At 39.6% G+C, this 19269-nt stretch overlaps 1 protein-coding gene across 5 annotated transcripts in view; it reads right to left on the bottom strand.

Moving 5' to 3' along the window:
* The window catches only part of ATP8A2 (ATPase phospholipid transporting 8A2), a 340357-nt gene that overhangs the window by 230889 nt on the left and 90199 nt on the right, over positions 1-19269 (bottom strand). For all 5 annotated transcript variants that reach the window (XM_075742143.1, XM_075742141.1, XM_075742144.1 and 2 more), the window contains 4 exons: positions 18291-18375; positions 16782-16921; positions 13351-13489; positions 6930-6994 (listed from right to left, as the gene is read on the bottom strand). In XM_075742143.1, coding sequence (XP_075598258.1) covers positions 6930-6994; positions 13351-13489; positions 16782-16921; positions 18291-18375 — 429 coding nt within the window. The remainder of the gene's footprint in view (positions 1-6929; positions 6995-13350; positions 13490-16781; positions 16922-18290; positions 18376-19269) is intronic.

Here is a 19269-nt window from a genome sequence, read left to right as displayed (position 1 = left end):
ACTGATTGGCTTGGCCTTGGCCAGCGGTGGGTCCATCTTGGAGCCAGCTGGCATTGGCTCTATCAGACACAGGGGAAGCTTCTAGCAGCTTCTCACAGAAGCCACCCCTGTAGCGCCCCCCCCCCGGTACCAAAACCTTGCCACGCAAACCCAACACAACCCCCAACATTCCTCAGCTGTAGTATCCACTACTCTCATCTCAGGCTTTCTAGGGCCTCTCTGGGTCATCCCATTTCCCTTCTTCTGCTTTCCCTCTAACTGCTCTGATGCCAGTGAAAGAAATTTATCCAGGTTAGGAGCTGCACAGTAAGACTTTATGGTGTTTCCAATTTAATTAAACAGAAAACTGAATCCAAGAATTACACTCAAAGTAAATCTTGTGCTCAAAATACTTTCAATTGAGAAAAGCTTTATTAGGAAAAGGAAAGAAAAACCAAGTGAGCATATGTATGCATGTAGTTAAGTCTACGAGGGATAAACATTTGCAGATTATTATGCTAAATTCTGAGAACTCAGCTGAATCAAGCCAGGGATTAGTCTTTTCTATTCCCAGTAGCTCTCTGAAGAGAACAGGAATGATTGATTTTTTTCCCCTCAAGTGCATGATTTAGAAAAAAAAAAATCTCTCAAAAACAAGCCAAGACAGTTGTTCGATCACATCTCACCTGCTGCTGCATGCCAAGGAGCAGAAGTGGGGGGAAAAAAGTCACTCAGGGACTGCACAAAGGGGAAAGTCTATCAATATTTAAAGGCTCTAAGCTCAACTTGGATCTTGTAAAAATTCATTTTTAGCATTAATGGATTTCAGAGGTGGAATATATTAAATATAATGCTACAGAATTTCAGTGTGAGAATCTTCTATTGATAGATTTTAGGCTAAGTTGAACAGAAGTTGTATTTCTGTTACAGGTGCAACATACAAAGTAAGTATTACTATGGAGATCCAACACTGAAATATTGGCAATAAGTAGCTAAAGACACTTACCCTAGAATTAAAACTCAGTGGCAACTATTAACAAAACACGTAAGAGTTTTAGATTGAGGCTTATGCAAAATTCAGTTCTACATTAAAAATGGTGATAAGAGTACTTGAGAAAAAACAGAATTACTTCTGTTTGAAAACAAGATTGATATACTACAAAGCATTTTTGATGTACAAGTTCAGAAACTCCACAAGTTTGTGCTCCTATTCTGGAAAAACACGTTATCAGAGCCAAAGCATCACAGTCACCTTCACTATTAGATACGTCTTCATGATGTACCATGTAATCACCCATTTTCTTCACTTAGAAGACCAGCAACTATATATCAACAAGGGGTTTTTGGTCATCTGACATGCCATGGTTCTCCATTTCTTTGTCTGTTTTTTCCCCATTAGTTTTTATGTTTATTGAAAAAAACTTGTAATACTGTTGTCTTTAGTTTATAGCTAGATTCTATAACCAAAGCCTTCCACACATGGAATTATTGAAACATCTAGTAGATGAGGGGACAGCAGAGGAAAACTAGAACATGCAACACATTTTCCACAAAGCTTTTTTTTTTTAAATGTACATGGGTTTAACTAGAAATTGAATAAACTAAGAATAGATACTATTTTACCTGCTGCTTATGCCAAAACCTATCCACTTATTAGTGGCTTGTTAAGGACTCTGCATTACTCAACGTGAACCAACCATGGTTGTTTTACAGACTATTTCAAGTAGAAAATCTGCACTTCACACTGAAATGCTCCAGGAGCACTGATGCACAGTACGTCTACAGTAAATTCTCAACTTTGCACAGGGGATGTTGTTTAACAACTAGCACTTTTCAAACTCAGATCATTCCAACAGCAGCCACAACCCCTTCCCTAGAAGCTCTGCCAGAGACATTACAGCTGACATTAAGTTTGTCATCTCCAACTCTGACTTATCTAAAGTTACAGGACCAGAACAGAGATGTTCTCAGCTTTTTATAATTGCAAAATTTAGGTGATGTTATTTCAAAGAAGCAAAGCTACACAAATGAAAAGCATGAAAAAATCAAGACACCAATCTTTTATGTTTAAGAACTGTTACTGTATTAGGTCACATTTTTGGCTCATGAAAGGGAAACCAGAAGGAATCAGCTAAAATCAGAAGGTGTGGAAGATACATTGCTATGCACAGGTGGAACCCCTCTACTGTTTCTTCCCACTCCCCATTCTTCCACCACAACCTTAAGTGCACCAAGCACTACATAATATTAATTCACTGAGGTAAGTGTTGAGCATTGAGTTCTGCAAATTATCTTTGGATATGCAAGAGTGAATCCTTAACTGCATGGTGGTACTACTGATCAACACAGCTGAGGTCAAAATCTAGGTGTAAGGCTTTAGATTCAAGATGAGCCATCAGCAACACTACAATTCCAACTTAAAAAATTAGGAGCAGCTGCTGTGCTCTCTGTATTCCTTAGAGCTCCTCATTCAGCTACATAACTGGAGGTAGCAGGTGGGGAAAAGATGATGGAGTTTCCTTTTTTATCTAGGGATTTTACAGTACACCTGATAGAAAGTTGATTGCACATCTTCCCTATGTTGGCAGAGGTCAGGCAAAAAGAGAGGAGAGAAGGGTTTCATTCTACGTCAACCCATGTTTGATCAGGGCTTCTCATTCTAGCATGTTCTTAGACTGAGCCATGTGCAAGATACATATGAAATGACTCATATTACTAATGGTGTCACCCTTGACCTCTCATGCTTTTTGAGTATGACTAACATGTTCTTATTTGAGGAACAGATTCATCTTAACAGCCAGTATTCTGTAGAGTCAGAAAGTCTCCTATCCCCACACACTCTTTAAAACACACAGAGTCCTCAAGGGTCTTAAAACAGGCTCCACACCCCCATCTATCCAACCAAAGTGCTTGCTGGCATTGAGACAGTAGGAGACTCCAGTATTATTTTTGTGTGTTTTACACATGACCAGTGACCCCCTCTACTATCACGGGGTTGATCTGTCAATATACCTTTGACTGGCACTCACAGTGGAGACTGTTGATTAATCTGCCAACACTTCAACATAGTAAGAGGACAGACTGTCAGTAAAAAATTCTAGCAGTTTTTATAATTTCTCCTTATCTTAAGCCATATCACGAATACTAATACAACCTCAAATCTTCCTAGACTGTTCAATCCATTCAGCTTCTCAGTTTATTTCTTTTTTTTTAATCCATACCATACATTTTAATCCGTACCGTACATTTTCTCATTTGTAGTACAGCTGCTTAAGAAGTGTAGTTTGTCTAGAAGTTAAGTTAACTCTGAGTTAAGACCCAGAAATTAACTTTTATTTTTTGGGTATCACTGCAAAAATATATATTTCTGTATTCAGTTTTCCAGACTTGCAGTTTCTGCTTCACAAGTAGTTAACAAAATACCTCAGAACAGGAGCACCATGTTTACTTATGAAAAAGCTTAGAAATTATGAAACTAATGGCTTGCCCTACTATTCCTCACTTGATTTTGATCACCACCTCCTAAACAGCAGAGATGGCTGTTCATTCCTGTCCTCCCCCCACCGCCTCAGAAGACTTCAATCTGAAACTGGGCAATGGATTCAAGATTCAGCACGCAGGTGAGTAGATCTGTCACCTTTTCCCTTTCCTACCCCCCCTTTGATGGGGAAAGGAGTATTTAGCCTCTTCTTATTCAATGAATTTCTTTCCACTGGGGTCCTGTCTATCACTCCAAGTGAAGTTTTGGCACTCTACAGTATTTGCAAAGCTGGCTTGTGGGAAAGTGAGAAGAGATGTTTTGGTCAATGACATTTTCTCCCAGTTCAGCTCCCACATTAGCCAAGAGGTATGAAGGAAAGGTAAAGTTTGGGAAAGAGTTGAATATAAAAACCTCAAAGTGCATATGCTAAGTACAGAAAAAAATAAAATAAGACTTCAGGAATTTTAAAATAGGAGATTCCCACTATACTTTCTTGGAGTACACTAGTTCCTATCTTTCAGCATTTTCTGTACCGTGTATTCTTTAGCTCTTACTGCTTTCTTCACTTTTGTTTTCCCTCTGGTAGCCATTTTTGCTTCTGTAGATCTGTGCTAAGATAAGGGCAGGTTTCACTTTGTTACAATTAGTTTGGCATTTAGTGTATATACAGAGGCAGGGGTTGTCAACTGAAGCTGTCAAATAGGCAGCTGACCCTCTGAAAGGGACTCAAAAGCAGGGGGAGGGTAAGGAGACTGTCAGCACACTTTCCCTGAAACCCACATACCCAGCCCATCAACTGCAAGCAGATCAAGCTGGAGAGATACGGTCTCACAATGAGTTCTTGCTAAAGCAGCACTTTTAACATCACACAGGATCTACTGAATCAAAACCAGCTGTCATAAGCCTCCATTTTCTCATGTTTCAAGAGAATAATCAAAGATTTGTCTAAAAAGCAGAAGGATCTAATAGGACTTCAAGAATGTCAAGTGCATAGATAAAATTAGCTAAAACCCCTACTTTCCTAAAGCAATGAAAAACATACCAAGTTTTAAAAATAAAATACAGAAGCCTTTTTGGCGTCTAAAAATCCTACAGTAATGTATGTAAGCATGTTCCTTTGTACAGTTACATGATATGCATTTCAGTAAGTCTACATCAGTTTTGTAAACAAGACGGTGCTGCAATCACACCAATTACCTAGAGCTCATTCTACACATAGGCGAGGGCCAAGCTGTTCCTCCTGCTGAAGACGGGAAGGGAGGAAAAACAATTGAGATCTAGGGACGTTATTCCTCACTTCTTACTGCTTAAGTCCAACCTTTCATCCCAGAAAAGGCAGGTTCATTTTTGCCTCTTATTGAAAGTCCTTGAATCATTTTACTTCCACTGCTGTTTGACATTTAAAGGAAAAGCCCACGGTTGAAGCGCTCACCATTAGGACATACGTAGTAAGCCATGGCATTATTCATCCTGCCGTCTCATGATCCTTTCAGCCACTTAACTGAAGTCACAATTTAAAAGCAGGTGCTGAAGCTGTTAGGCACTACCAAGCACCTTCTGTATTGTATTCATTACAGAGGTACCCAAAAATCTCACTATATCACTGTATTCAAAATTAGAAGTAGTAAAAAAAGTCAAGTTAACATAGCTTGAGGAATATCTTGTCCAACTTCCAGATGTTTTTAAATACCAAGCAATGTTAGCTCCATTTTCTTCCTCTGATCTAGCAAGAACTTATTCTATCCCATCTTCAGTTTGTACCCTTTAGCCCTAGAGAATCTTTTTCTAAGTCTTTTATTATTTTTGAACAGGCATCACAAAAGGCACATTGTTTGTTTCTGGAAATTTAGAGGAACTACTTTTAATTCAGATTGAAATAAGAGCCTTACTTCCAGGGTCAAAAAACTTCAGAGTTTCAAAACACGTGAGATTTTTTAAAGTGAAAAACAAAGCACAACCATTTTCCTTCTTCTGGGTTGAGTTCACAATACATTCAGAAAAACAAAAACCACCAAGTTTTCTTATAATTCTAACCAACTAATCTTCCTACCTCAGGAAACAAAGACCACCAGCTGCTCATTTTCTGCTGAGGTTCTGAACCTTTCTTCAGGTTAAGAGGTCCAGTCAGCCAAGTATGGCAGAAAGCTCATCAGCACCACAGTATTTTGATCCCACAAAAAGGAAACATTTCCCTTAAAGGGGGACCACGAAGTAGAAAAATGGGAGAAAATGGTCTGAGCAGTTGGGAGTCTTGAGCAAGGCATTTAGATATTTGCTCAAAACAATTTATATGTTCTAGTCCATACACAATGCAGTTAATTTGAAAAAAATTAAAAAGGAAGTCTTATCCTACTAGAATTATCTGAAAAAGTCTCTAACTATACAGCAACACAGAAAACTTAACTTCTGCAAGAGAACTAACACAGTCTTTGTTGCTAGAATTCAGTGAGACTGCTCCCATCAGGGTGCATTATGCTGCATGGAAACTAGCAATCCAGCCTCTGGAGGCAAATCGTCTCCCCTTGGATTCACTGGGATCTCCTGACTTCTGGTGAGCTAGAACGCTACGCCTTGAGATGCCACAGTTTCATAAAGAGAACTTGAGTCTGAACTGAAAACACTGTCAAGGCTGCTGTTAAGTCACAGACACAACTGGAAAATAACGCTTATCAGCAATTACTTTGCCACAACAGTACTTTCCTCTTTCACCAGATTTCCAGATAACCGGTAACTCCTTTGATAGTCAAAGATATAGGCTTTGCATCTCCCATCCAGTCAAGCAGGATGAATTAGCAACTCCAAACACAAGTATCAGATGCTGTCTATTATAATCTTTTCATCTATCCTACAAATATCTCTAACAGCAATCAGATATTAATGTCCTATCAAATACTGATATTGATGCTGAAACAGGCAACTGGAAAAAAGATCTTCTGGGAAGATTAATGTACAAGGGTATGATTTTTCTAGTTAGTTTTTGCTCATATCTGAGGAGCACAGCAACTACTTGCAGGCAATTTTTAGGTCTCCTAAGCTATAGATAGGCAAGCTCACAATGCAGTTTGCTCAGGCATAGATTAGTTACAGTTGTTCCATGCAATGCTGAAGATAGCTTATTAAGTTGAAATGAGTCTTCTAGCTTGTTGTTGGTTTTTTTTTTTCTTTCTTTAAAGATGTTACTCATGTATCTATACCTTAAAGCCTAACTATATTCCTGATGACATACTGCAGCTTTCACGAGTTTGCAGTAGGATCAAACCCATGGACCTGATTAGTTGCTTGTTCTGAGACTTTAGTTTGATCTGTACAGCTTCTGATTGGAGACCTCAGGAGTACATTTTGCACAACCCACCCCTGTTTTAACATGAAATGTTTATCTTGCTACCCCTAAAGGCAAGTGAGAGAAATAAAATGAGAAAGCTCAACAATTTTCCCTTCTGTCAAGAATTATACCAGTTTGCTTACTTACATCTAGTGAATCCTCATTGACCAGGATGAGAGACATACTCTGTGAAATGAGTCTGCAAGAATACCCTGCAAGAGAAAAAAAAACAAAACAGAAGGACTTAACTTTTTGGAAGAATATTTAAGCTTCAGCTAAACCTTCAAAAGGAACATCTATAGCTCAGATTACAGTTACTTTTTGAGCAGTTACTCCTATCAGGCAGGCTACTGGAAGCATTGTTGTATAGAGGACACTCCAATTTAACAACTTTACTAGCAAAGGCTACATTTTATCCACATTTCCAAATTACATCACTTGAGATGTTTTAACCAAATATTGTATTAACTAGATGCAGCAAATACAGGCTACATCACTACAAAATTAAATATTTCTATACCTAAACTTTTTTTTGAAGTGTACACGAAGGCAGAACTGCCTTCAACACCTTACAAGAACAGATCTGAGCGCACAGTTGCGGCTACGCCACGTGACTGAAAGCATGCACATTGAGTCAGTTGGTGCTACCCAGTCCCCTTAGCCCACACTTGGGTTATACAAGGTTTGGGTTTTTGGGGGTTTTTTTGGTTGGGGTTGGGTTTTTTTTTTTTTGTTTTGTTTTGTTTTTTTTTACTCCTGAGAGTTTAGCATGGAAGGTCCCGAGCTTCATCAAAAACTACACATCAGTGACACACACAGAGCTCCTACCAACTCCTGTAGCATCAAGTAATTTTACTGGATTGTTCCTGGTGTACGACCAGGGCATGAAAGAACAAGTTGCCATAGTCTAGAGCAGCACTCAGAAGGTAGGTCTTGTACATTTGCGAAGATACCAAAATTAAAAGCAAAAACTCAAGACAGTAAAAAGCCTCTTGTTGTAACAGTAAAAGTCAGTGACTACAGTACCACTCAGTGGCACAGAAATGGCAGCTCCTCTGCCACACGATTGTCACTGACATGAGACAGTCATATCCAGGATATATATCTGGTGTTTACAGTATAAAGTTTAATTCCATCTCATATTAATGGCAAGAGAGAAATGCAAACTCACAGACTGACCCTATTGCATTATCCTAAAAGCTCATGCAAGTTCTCTTGAGATTGGCACACGTAGCTTCATAAAACAGCAGAGAATTCATTTATTTGAAGCACATGCCTTTTATTGCTGATTACACAGGAAAAGAAAACACAATAGAATTATTTTCTATTTCTACTGGGCTTTTGTACAGAAATGAATCTCAGCAAGTTTAGGAAATTGCTGTCATAAAATGAGGTCTCGGGAAGTATTTTACGTTTCTTAAATGGAAACTGGAGGCTACTGCAGTCTAAGATTAACATCCCAGTGATGAACCACTGCAAGGCCGACAGGTTCTAAAGCAGAACAGCACAGTCAATGTAAAAAGATTAAGTGCCTGTCTCCACGTCTCAACAGCAAGAGAACAACTGAGGCATGAATTTATTTTCTGTGGGATTCCTGGTTCCAGAGGAAGGCCGTACTGGCTCATCAATTGCAATGTAAATCATTTCCTCAGGGTACAGAATTTTTATAATTGGGCTAGCTTTGTAGGTATAATCCAGGGTTAACATGCCTGCATGAACAGTTTCTGTCAAATCGCATCCCTTCCACAAAGGAAGATGAGGTTGTATCCCATAGCCAGGCACTTTCAGGCAGCAGGTTCGAGTACCTGCAGAAGTTTTGATTTTCTTCCATTTTCACAGCTGTGTGGAATATGAACATAAGGTGCAACCTTGTAGATAGATTTTCATCTTGTTTGTGTTAACAAGCTAAGGTTTACTTTCTGCTTTAGAGAGCAGCACAGAATGACATTGAACTCACACACCTGTTAAGAAAAAGATGAAATACATTCTAACAAAGTGCAGCCTACAACATGGAAGTTTTGCAGATAGCCTCTGATTCTGCCTGTGAACAAGTCTTCGGTGGTAGTACAGAACTGAATAATGAAGCTTCAACAGGTAGAGACAAAACACTGACTTGGGAAAAAAGTCAGTTTGCCATTTTTTCAAAGACTGAAGAACCACTTCCTTATTTTTACTGAGGAGAAAACGAGTATTACAAACTTAAGCACTTCCCTCCACATCAGAGTTATTCTTTCCCCAGGGAATGGCAACAGCCTTGTGCAGTAGGCTGTTACAAATTCAGTATAACTAATTCAAAAGGATTTTCTAGTAGCACTTGATTGGAACAGCAGCTGCAATAGCAAGCTGTAATTTCTAAACTGCTGCTCACTGTTTCATTTTACCTCTTTCAAAAGGAGCCAAGACACCACTTGACAAGTGGAACTGGAAAAAAAAGCCTGTGGAGAAGACAGAGTTGCTCTACTGCGCATTATGAAGTCATGGAGTCAGAAGAACTAATCCTGCAATTACGGTCATTTTTTCTTGTCGTCATATTAAACAGGAAAGAGATCAAGATTGGAATAGGAGGATGTAAGTCAGGCCTAACAACATTTTATAGGAGATCTATACATTATGTACAATTTCAGGACTATGAAGATGTTAAAATCCAGCAGTAGTATAAAGCAAAGTAACGGGCAACTGTAGGATTACAAGTGACATTTGTAGTCATATTTTCAAATTTAATAATAGTTTTATAATATTTATTACTGGTAGTACTAAAACAGCAAGCTAAAATACACTAAGATCAAGGAACATTTTTGTCAATGCTTCAGAGATCAACTGCTGGTTCAAAGCAGGTATAAAATGTCAATCCACACCTGGAAGTTGATCCTTAGATCTTTACTTTAAAAGTCTGACCGAAGTCCATGAAGCAGATGAATCGGGTACTTCTGGGACTTATTTCCCTTCAAGTGTCCTGGGAGAAAGATTGCTTGAATCAGAGTTCAAGATCATACCCCACAGGCACATTCGTACTGCAAGGCAGGTAGAATCCAGCATCTGAGGCAAGAATGATTATCCTCTGTGCTCAGAGAGGGCACATAGGCCCTGCTGAAACTTCACACAGGGATACGTGCAAGCGTGCTGGTATTGCTTCCATTCCCTCAACTGAAAAATCATGGCTTGCCATAACAGAAGCATTCTTAACTCTAAATTTGAGAGATATGGGTTTGATGGACAGACTGTTAGACTGATAAGGAATTGGCTGGTTGGCCACATCCAAAGAGTTACAGTCAATGGCTTGATGTACAAGTGGAAACCGGTAATGAGTAGTGTCCCTCAAGGGTCAGTCCTGGAACTGATACCATTTAGTATCTTCAATGACAGATTGAGTCTACTCTCAGCAAGCCTGCAGACAATACCAACCTGAATGGTGCAGTTGATATGCTAGAGGGAATGGATGCCATTCAGAAGGACCTTGACAGGCTTGAAGAGCTAGTCCATACAAATCTCATGAAGTTCAACACGGCCAAGTGCAAAGTCCTGCACCTGGGTTGCAGAAATCCAAAGGATCAATCAGTACCAACTGGGACAATGAATGGATTGAGAGTAGCCCTACTGAGAAGTACTTGGGAATACTGGTGGATGAAAAACTGGACATGAGACCCCACCTTGAATACTGTATCCAGCTCTGGGGGCCCCAGCACAAGACAGACATGGACCTGTTAGAGTGAGTTCAGAGGAGGGCCACAAAAGCAATCAGAGGGCTGGAGCACCTCTCCTGTGAGGACAGGCTGAGACAGGCGGGGTGCTGTTCAGCCTGGATAAGAGAAGGCTCCAGGAAGACCTTTCAATAAATAAAAAGGGCTTATAAGAAAGACTGAGACTTTTTACCAAGGCCTGTAGTGACAGGACAAGGGGCAATGGTTTTAAACTCAAAGAGGTAGGTTTAGACTGGACATAAGGAAGAACATTTTTACAATGGGAGTGGTGAGGCACTGGAACAGATTGCCCAGAAGTTGTGGATACCTCATCATGGGAAGTGTTCAAGGTCAGGCTGGAGGGCCTTTGAGCAACATGACCCAGTGAAAGACATCCCTGCCCATGGCAGAAGGATTAGGCTAGATCTTCAAAGGTCTCTTCCAACCCAAACCATTGTACCTTGTGAGGCAGTGCTCGCAGCTATGAATGCACGCTCTAGGTAAGAGCACTTAGCTCAACTGTAGCGATTGATTCCTTGTTCAAGGGAGGGAAGCAGTTCAGAAAACACTTCATTCTCACTCCCAGAAAATAAATCTATTACTAAGGAAGTTATTGGCTGGAAATACATCAGTTCTGATTTTCTGGGAGCCTGCTGAGCACCAGGATGGTGGTAAATAAAAGTCTGCCAAGGGGTTTTTTGCCTTACTGAAAGGCAAAGATCCAGAGTCTGCAGATTGTTTTAAGAGAAGAAGGAAGCTACAAGAACACTATTAAGCCTTCTAGAGTTGTTTGCAGACACTGGCTAAGGACAGTTTTAGCTGATAAAGTGTGTGTCTGCCTCTTGATTTCATTCTTGACTTCTCTGTGTTCCACTCAGCCATGTGCCAGTTAATAGTCCTGCAGGTGGGGAGTATGTTGCTGATGAGCTGTAATACTGATCAACCATTTGAACTGTCTACTTGCAGAAAACAGGAGTTCCAAGTTCAGAAACATCTTTGAGCATGACATGTGGTCTTCAGTTTTTATCAGCTAAAACTGTCCTTAGCCAGAGGCTGCCAGTGAGGTATGTGTGAAAGGCTGTGGCACAATGGCAGCATAGGGGTAGCTCACGTATCAGCATTTCAAGCACAGCAGCATTCTGTCACAGCACAAGGTATTGCTACCCAGGTTGCACACGGTCCTGGTTTTGGCTGGGATAGAGTTAATTTTCTTCCTAGTAGCTGGTATAGTGCTGTGTTTTGGATTTAGGATGAGAATAATATTGATAACACACTATTTTGGTTGTTGCCAAGCAGTGCTTACACCAAGTCAAGAACTTTCCTGCTTTTCACACCGCCCTGCCAGTGAGGAGGCTGGGGGTATACAAGCAGCTGGGAGGACACACAGCCAGGACAGCTGACCCAAAACAGCCAAAGGGATATTCCATACCATATGACATCGTGCTCTGTTTATAACTGGGGGGGGAAAGCTGGCCAGGGGTCTAGACCACAGCTTGGGAACTAGCTGGACATCAGTGGTCTGTGGGTGGTGAGCAATTGTGCTGTGCATCACTTCTGTATGTTCTGTTATTACTATTATTCTCTTTCTTTTTTGTCATGTTAAATTGGCTTTATCTCACCCCACAAGTTTTACTTTTTCCTTTTTGATTCTCTCCTCCATTCCAACAGCAGGGGAGCAGGGAGTGAGCAAATAGCTGTGCGGTTGTTTTAGCTGCCAGCCAGGTTAAACCACAACACCCACCTTGCAGCCATCCACAGCGACAAAAAGGCTGAAGAATTTGAGTTTTCAGTACTTACTAGACCTACTCATGTGGTCTATGCAATGCAAGACTAGCACAATGGCAGAAGTGCTACAGAGCACATCTAGTTGCTACAGGATGGAAGTTACAGTGTGCACCTCCAGTTCAGCCCAGTCTTACAGGAAAATCCTTTTTTTTTTTTGGCAAATTACAAGTAGTATAGACAAAGGGTATATAGACTGATTTTATCAGATACATTTATGACCTAAATGAAAACCTAATGTTTAAGACCTGCTTCTAGTAATGAGCCTAAACTTATCTCTCCAGTTTTATGCTGCAAAAACAGGTGGTAAGATAAACACCTATGTTTTAAGTAGGTTACCATTCTATTACATGAGTACTCAAGCACACCCGTCTGAAATGCTTAATCTGTACTGTTTGTTCACATCATTGCAAGGTGAGGGGTTTTTTTGCATTACACAGAGCATAGTTTGCAAGTTAAGATGCATCAACAAATTTGAGACAGATATCCATATTGTGCCTTGATAGAACAACCCACATTAAACTCTATCCATATATTCAATAGCAGCAACACACTTCCACTAACAATCATGACATACTTGACTAGAAGATGTGTCATAAGGTGACAGCAGGAACAGTTATTCAAGCATCCACCTACTTTCACAGACAAGGTTTGCAAGAAGTTGTAAGCTATACACTTTTATTACCAGATTTCCTATCATATCCCAACTCCAATAGAGTCTAGAAAATGCAGTCAGGAAGATAAGAAAAAAGCTGTACGCCAGTGAGATATAGTGCACAGTATAACTGAAACATTACAGTCTGGTTCAGCTCTCCAGTTTCCATCAGAACACAGAATTATCTATGCAGTCCATACAGGAATTGCACTTAAGCAAGAGCAGAAGCATCCCTTTTGCCTTAAAAAAAGCTGAACATAGCCTGACACTCAGAGCAAAGACTTCACTTTAAATGCTCCCCTCCTCCAAAGAGAAGGCTACCACATGCCTGTCTGCTACCAAGGAGCCATTCTATAAAAAGCAGGCCTGGTTTTGTTTAAAACCCCACACAGCAGATCCAGTATGTAACGTGTTACATATCAGACAAATTTAGAGTAACCAGAAAGATGGATACCTATATTGAGAGCTGTTTCCTGTTTGTCCCCCGTCAGAATCCATATCTTAATTTCTGCCTTCATTAGTGTGGCTATTGTTTCTGGAACACCTGCTTGCAGGCGGTCTTCAATGGCTGTAGCTCCAAGAAGCAGTAAATCCTGGAAAACAGAATTTGAGGGATTGTTTTCTTAAGATAAACCGCTGTTTGGAACACACTCAAAAAGGAATTCAAGACAGCATGTTGCGCCTCATTGCTAATACAGCATTTTGACATGCAATATACACTACAGTAAGTTTCTGGTGTGGCTATTCTACTTCCTCTGCATACAATTCACATTTCAAGAGGTACAGAATGGAATAGAGTGTTTCTGATCAGAAAGATGGCAATGTTTCAAGAGCAATTAATTGAAGTTATAAAAATCTAAAGCTAGCCTATGGATAAACATATATACTACAGCATTCACTAAACACCATAGCCACATGATCATGGTCACAGTTTATATATTTCTTAAGCTCACGAAACAAAAGTCATCTGGCATCACATCATTTAAACTAATTTCCCTCCCATAAAATGTACATACAGACTGGATACAATCACTCAAAGCAAAAATTATTGCAACTATTTATGGAAATAATCACTACATTTATGTAATACAAGTGGTATGAACATTAATCAATCCAAGTATCTTTAGTCTGCATACGTCTGCCAGAAAAACATGTCTCATACAATAAATTTAATACTAGAGTTCACAATATTCTTATGCAATCCTAAAGCAATTGCTCGAAGAGATTTGGCCATGTTACAGGAGGAAAAAAAAAGTCAGGCAGACAAAAATACCTAAGCAGTAGACCTTGTCAAAAGGCACAATCTACTCAGCAGATTTTAACTTTAAAAGCATTTTAATGATTCCTTAGACATGTAAAGATGTTCAATTTAAAATAAATTGATACAAATTATGTTTAGTTATATTGTATCATTCCAGGAATTGCACAGAAAAAAGTAACAGATTCTATTCTTGGTAGGGACTATAGTTATTCAAAACAAGTGAAAACTGATGAAGTGAACAAAAGTAGTTAGAAGAGATGGTGTTCTTCAGCCTGGAGAACACAAGGCTCCAGGGGGACTTTACTGTGGCCTTTCTATATATGAATACAGGCAGAGAGAATTGGGGTGGTTCAGCCTGGAGAAGAGAAGGCTCCGAGGAGACCTTATAACAGCCTTCCAGTACCTGAAGAGGCCTACAGGAAAGCTGGAGAGGGACTGTTGACAAGGCCATGTAGCAATAGGACAAGGGGTAATAATGGCCTTAAGCTGAAAAAGGGTCGATTTAGATTAGCTATTAGGAAGAAATTCTTCCCTGTGAGAGTGGTGAGGCACTGGAACAGGTTGCCCAGAGAAGCTGTGGATGCCCCCTCCCTGGAAGTGTTCAAGGCCAGGTTGGATGGGGCTTTGGGCAACCTGGTCTAGTGGAGGGTGTCCCTGCCCATGGCAGGGGGGTTGGAACTGGATGATCTTTGAGGTCCCTTCCAACCCAAACCATTCTATGATTTTATGAAGATGGCATTAGAGCAGCCCGTGCTTGTATGTATCTATGGATGCATACAGAACAGGAAGGGAAAAAGTTATTCATACAGGTGTGTAGGCTGACATTAGTTACAGGTCTTGACAAAGCTTAAATTTTGTTATGAGATAGTCAACTGATAAAGGTAGTAGAATCAACTACCATGTCATTTGCTTTAGTAACCCATAGCCTCCTAATGAAACGTTAGCCCTATCAATGCTAACACTTGAAGGTTACAAATGCAATCTAAGTGTGCAACTGTAAGTTATCTTTTATTACCAAAATCACTTGTTAGGCAGTTAAACATAACAGCAGATTGACATGGCTGAGCTACCTGACCAGAGGAGTTACTAATGTGCCTGCGAAAGCCCTCTCAGCCAGTGTACAGGTGGGGATGGAAGCCAGTGCAAGTTTGCCTCCATGCGTGCACCTGTACTACAATCCAGTGACCTCAGACTGACAAAAGTAGCTCTCCCACTCTAATTTGAGCTCTTAGATTAAAAAAAAATCAGCTTGTTAAAACACATTTTATGTTATGGCCACAGGCCAGTTTCTTATCTGGAAAGAAGTACCTACAGATCAGAGAATTTAACTTGGGAAGTACCAGCTCAAAGGAAAAATAAAATTTACAAGTGCAATTCCCTGCTCCTAGGTATGACCAGCAAGCAAACACTAACAGGAAAAAAAATACAGTGGATGTTTGCTACAAGTCCCAGAACTCCAATTCTACAACCCATTCATGGGTCCCCTTTTTTCAAGGTATTAATTCGTGAAAAGAGGCAGAAGGTAGATGGCCAAAAATGATCTCAGGTTCGAGAACACATTTTAAACAGAATCAATCCAAGTTCATTTTTCACCTCAGTGAAAACAGAGAGGTATGAAAGCACAGTGCAAGAAGCAGAAAGCTGAAAGAAGCTGTGCAAACCTACAGAATCAAGGATTAGATAACCACACCATTACTGACCAACCAACACAAAAAGACAACTTCAGGTGTTAGTTTGAGAAGTAAGACCGAACCTTCAGCTATTACTTAGAGTTCTTGGAGTTGTTCTGTTACCCTATGAAAGTTAGTTCCCAAGCTAATCTTAGCCTCCTTCCCTCTTCTGCTCTGACTAACAAGTTCTGGAGCACTACTGGTCATTTAAGTCGCATTGTTAATTTTAATTAAAGAGAAATTGAAGGTCAAAGAGTTTTTTGAAGAAACTACTAAATAAAATGAGTGTGAAATAACTGGAGCAAGGGGAAAGAGCATGAACAGGTGTAGGTGAGAAGTGTGACTACCAGTATTTCAGACACCAGCACGACCAACAAGTATCAAAGAAACACTGGCCCCTAGTGTTGACATTTTAACATTTCATTCAGTATAGGGTTTCAAGGTTTCAAACTGTTTCTCCAATACCTACTTCCCCCCTCCAGAACCGAGTTCTGCAATTTGCACGGAGAGCAGTTTTTCCACCTTTTTTTCAGTCTATGTGACTACAGGCCTTGGTGAGCACTTTCTTTTGTCTATAGTGCCTACAACAGCCTTCAGAAAGTCTGAACTGTGACTGCTGCATGAAAAGGAAAAAATTCTTCATACACTAGTACATGGGAACATGGTACAACACAACAATTTTATAAATTATCTTTACTAATTTACATCAACCTTACACAAGATAGCAAGATAAAGTGTAAGAAAAGAGTTTTAAGTAGCAATAACCTGTTATACATAAGTTTGTCTCAGATTTACAAGCTAAAACTTGAGACATATGACTGAAAAGGTTGCCAACTAAGAATACCTTTCCAGTTTCTCATGAAAGAAATGAACAGTTTTACTGTATAAAGCCCAAATTCCAGGGGAAAAAAACACATGTAAGGAAATCTGTATCATCAAAAAAGTATGTCTTACCTTTTCAATAATCTCATAGCATTCCTCCAGCTTCTGAGTTCTGTCTTTCAGAACTGTACTGGTTTCATTGTAGACATTCAACCACTCTCTGTAAGAGTTTTCTGACAGATCTGCATAAGCAATGCACAAAGTCCTCAGACCTACAAAACAAAAAGGCAGCCATTACGCACAGTAATATTACACTGAGTATCAGCAAATCATTAATGCCCTAACAAATGCTAAATTCTAACTCTCTCACTAGAGCATCAGGAGGTTTTAATGCACGCTTGTTAAACCCTGGATTCCAGAAAATCTCCCTGTACATTTTAAAAGCATCTAGGTTTTCACAAGTGTAAAACAAAGGTCTGACTCATTTAGATTACTAATGTTGGTGCAAATGAAGAGAGCACATAACGGGCACAAATTTCTCCCTGATTTTCAGTATTGCAAACTGGCCGTACTGGAACAACAGAAGTATCATCTTTAAATCTTTTAAGTATGAGAGGAAGCTTGGCTTTCAATTTTTAAGAAGATCAAGTTAAAGAACTGGCTCCATATTGTGACTTGAGATATTACTTACTCAAACATACTGCACAACCCATATTTTGTAGAATCACAGAATGGTTTGGGTTGGAAGGGACCTCAAAGATCATCTAGTTCCAACCCCCCTGCCGTGGACAGGGGTACCCTCCACTAGACCAGGTTGCCCAAAGCTTCCTCCTTCAGTATGTGCACGTGACTCACACTAATAATGGGAGTTACACATGCACAAAGGGTAGAGAATAGGGCCCATGAAGTACGAAAACCATTTTATTAGACCATTGACAAAAATTAACATACAGAAGTAATGATTTTTTTTTTTTTTCCTGACATGAGTCAAGCAGAAAGGAATGTGTGACAAAATACAAAAAAAGAGTTCACTACTGGGAATGTAGGAGTCTGCAAAAAAATTTTTTGTAAAAAAGCTGAATAACGTTTTCGGATTTAGGGAGAAAACCGCCAATTCATGGTTTTATTATGATGCAAACATCTTATGCTACTGCAGAAGATAGAGCAAAACCAAGTACCTCCCTGTGAACAGAGGTGTTATATCAGTCATAAAGGCCTTAGAGATCACTTCAGATCATCACTGATGTCTTGGTCTTCCAGGGTCCTCAGTATGTTCGAGTTATTGCTCTGCTTCATAAAGCCAGGGACTTTGTCATCTGACTTTTACACCAGTAAAAGCACCTCTAACTCCAATGTAATTGGGGTATTCTGGGCAATACAACTCATGCCCTTTCCTTTCATCAAGGGCACACAGAACCCCAGCTTTTCCTTCCAAATTCCACTCCTCTACTAAAATCACACCAAAACCAGACACAAACTTCCTTAAGCTGGAAGTTATCCTAGAGTTGTTAATTTGCTGATTACACCCCACTTAAGTTATCTTTATAACTATCTTATTTGGCACTGCAAAGCTTAGATAATGCAGAACATGATGCAAGTAATTTGATAGATTGAATTCTCACAACATGCTGTTTCTCCTACCTTCTGTTGCGAAGTATTCAAGATGGCACAGTGTTTGCTCCATGTACTGGGAATCTTTTGAAAGCCTCTCAAAAATTACATTATCCTGTTAAAACCAAATGAATTACAGTGGAGTAAGTCTACATATGAAGTCTCCATTTGTGTATTTATGAGCTCAAGTGAAGTAACCCAAGTTGACTTGCTAATATCAGAACCCAAAACTATATTTACAAGCAATACATTTGGGTTTTAGAGACTCCAGTTTGAGTAAGTAATCAGTGGTAGAGATACTGCATCCACTTTAAATATTAGTGACAGAAGTACACTCTGCCCTCTCCTCTTTCCATAAAAGGGTCCTCATGACTGGGGAAGTACAGAATGCTTTCTGAATTAAGCAGATATATTGATTTTCAGAGAATATAAGTTTCCAGTCTTATTCAGAACACATTGTAGTCCCATACAGAAGAGCTTCTTGCAATCTTATCTAGAAGAGATTCCCAGTGATGTTAAAGAAATAGAAGGCAGAAACACTGAACAGGTTCTACCACAAAATTCTCTCAGAAATAATCTCCTGCAGCAACTTTCTTCATCACTAAATCAAAGGGCAATTGAAGAGGCCCAGGTAACAGCTGCAATCAAAATAGAGCACCATCACCTATACATCTACAGTCTCTGGATTTTATTCTGCAACTACCAGAAGTTGCTACACACATGTAAAATATGGAAACGCTACTTTTGCTCAAACTCTTAAGCTAAGTAAACAGATCTACATCTATCATTGATTAGAGATAAGCAATACAAAGCAAGTAATTTATGATGGAAATGACAGGACAGGAGATGAGTATCAGAAATTAGAAGAGTTCATGTAGAATAGGCAGTTAACTTACAGAGCATATGAAACACCAAATCACACTAATTACTATGAGCCGTTTGCTCTGTTACACATCTGATCCTGCTCATATTAAGGACAGCATGAAATTTTTTTACTACAAACTCTCCT

The sequence above is a fragment of the Balearica regulorum genome, chromosome 1 (genome assembly GCF_011004875.1).
Source record: "Balearica regulorum gibbericeps isolate bBalReg1 chromosome 1, bBalReg1.pri, whole genome shotgun sequence".
Lineage (NCBI taxonomy): Eukaryota > Metazoa > Chordata > Aves > Gruiformes > Gruidae > Balearica > Balearica regulorum.
This window is presented reverse-complemented; position numbering and strand designations above follow the sequence as displayed.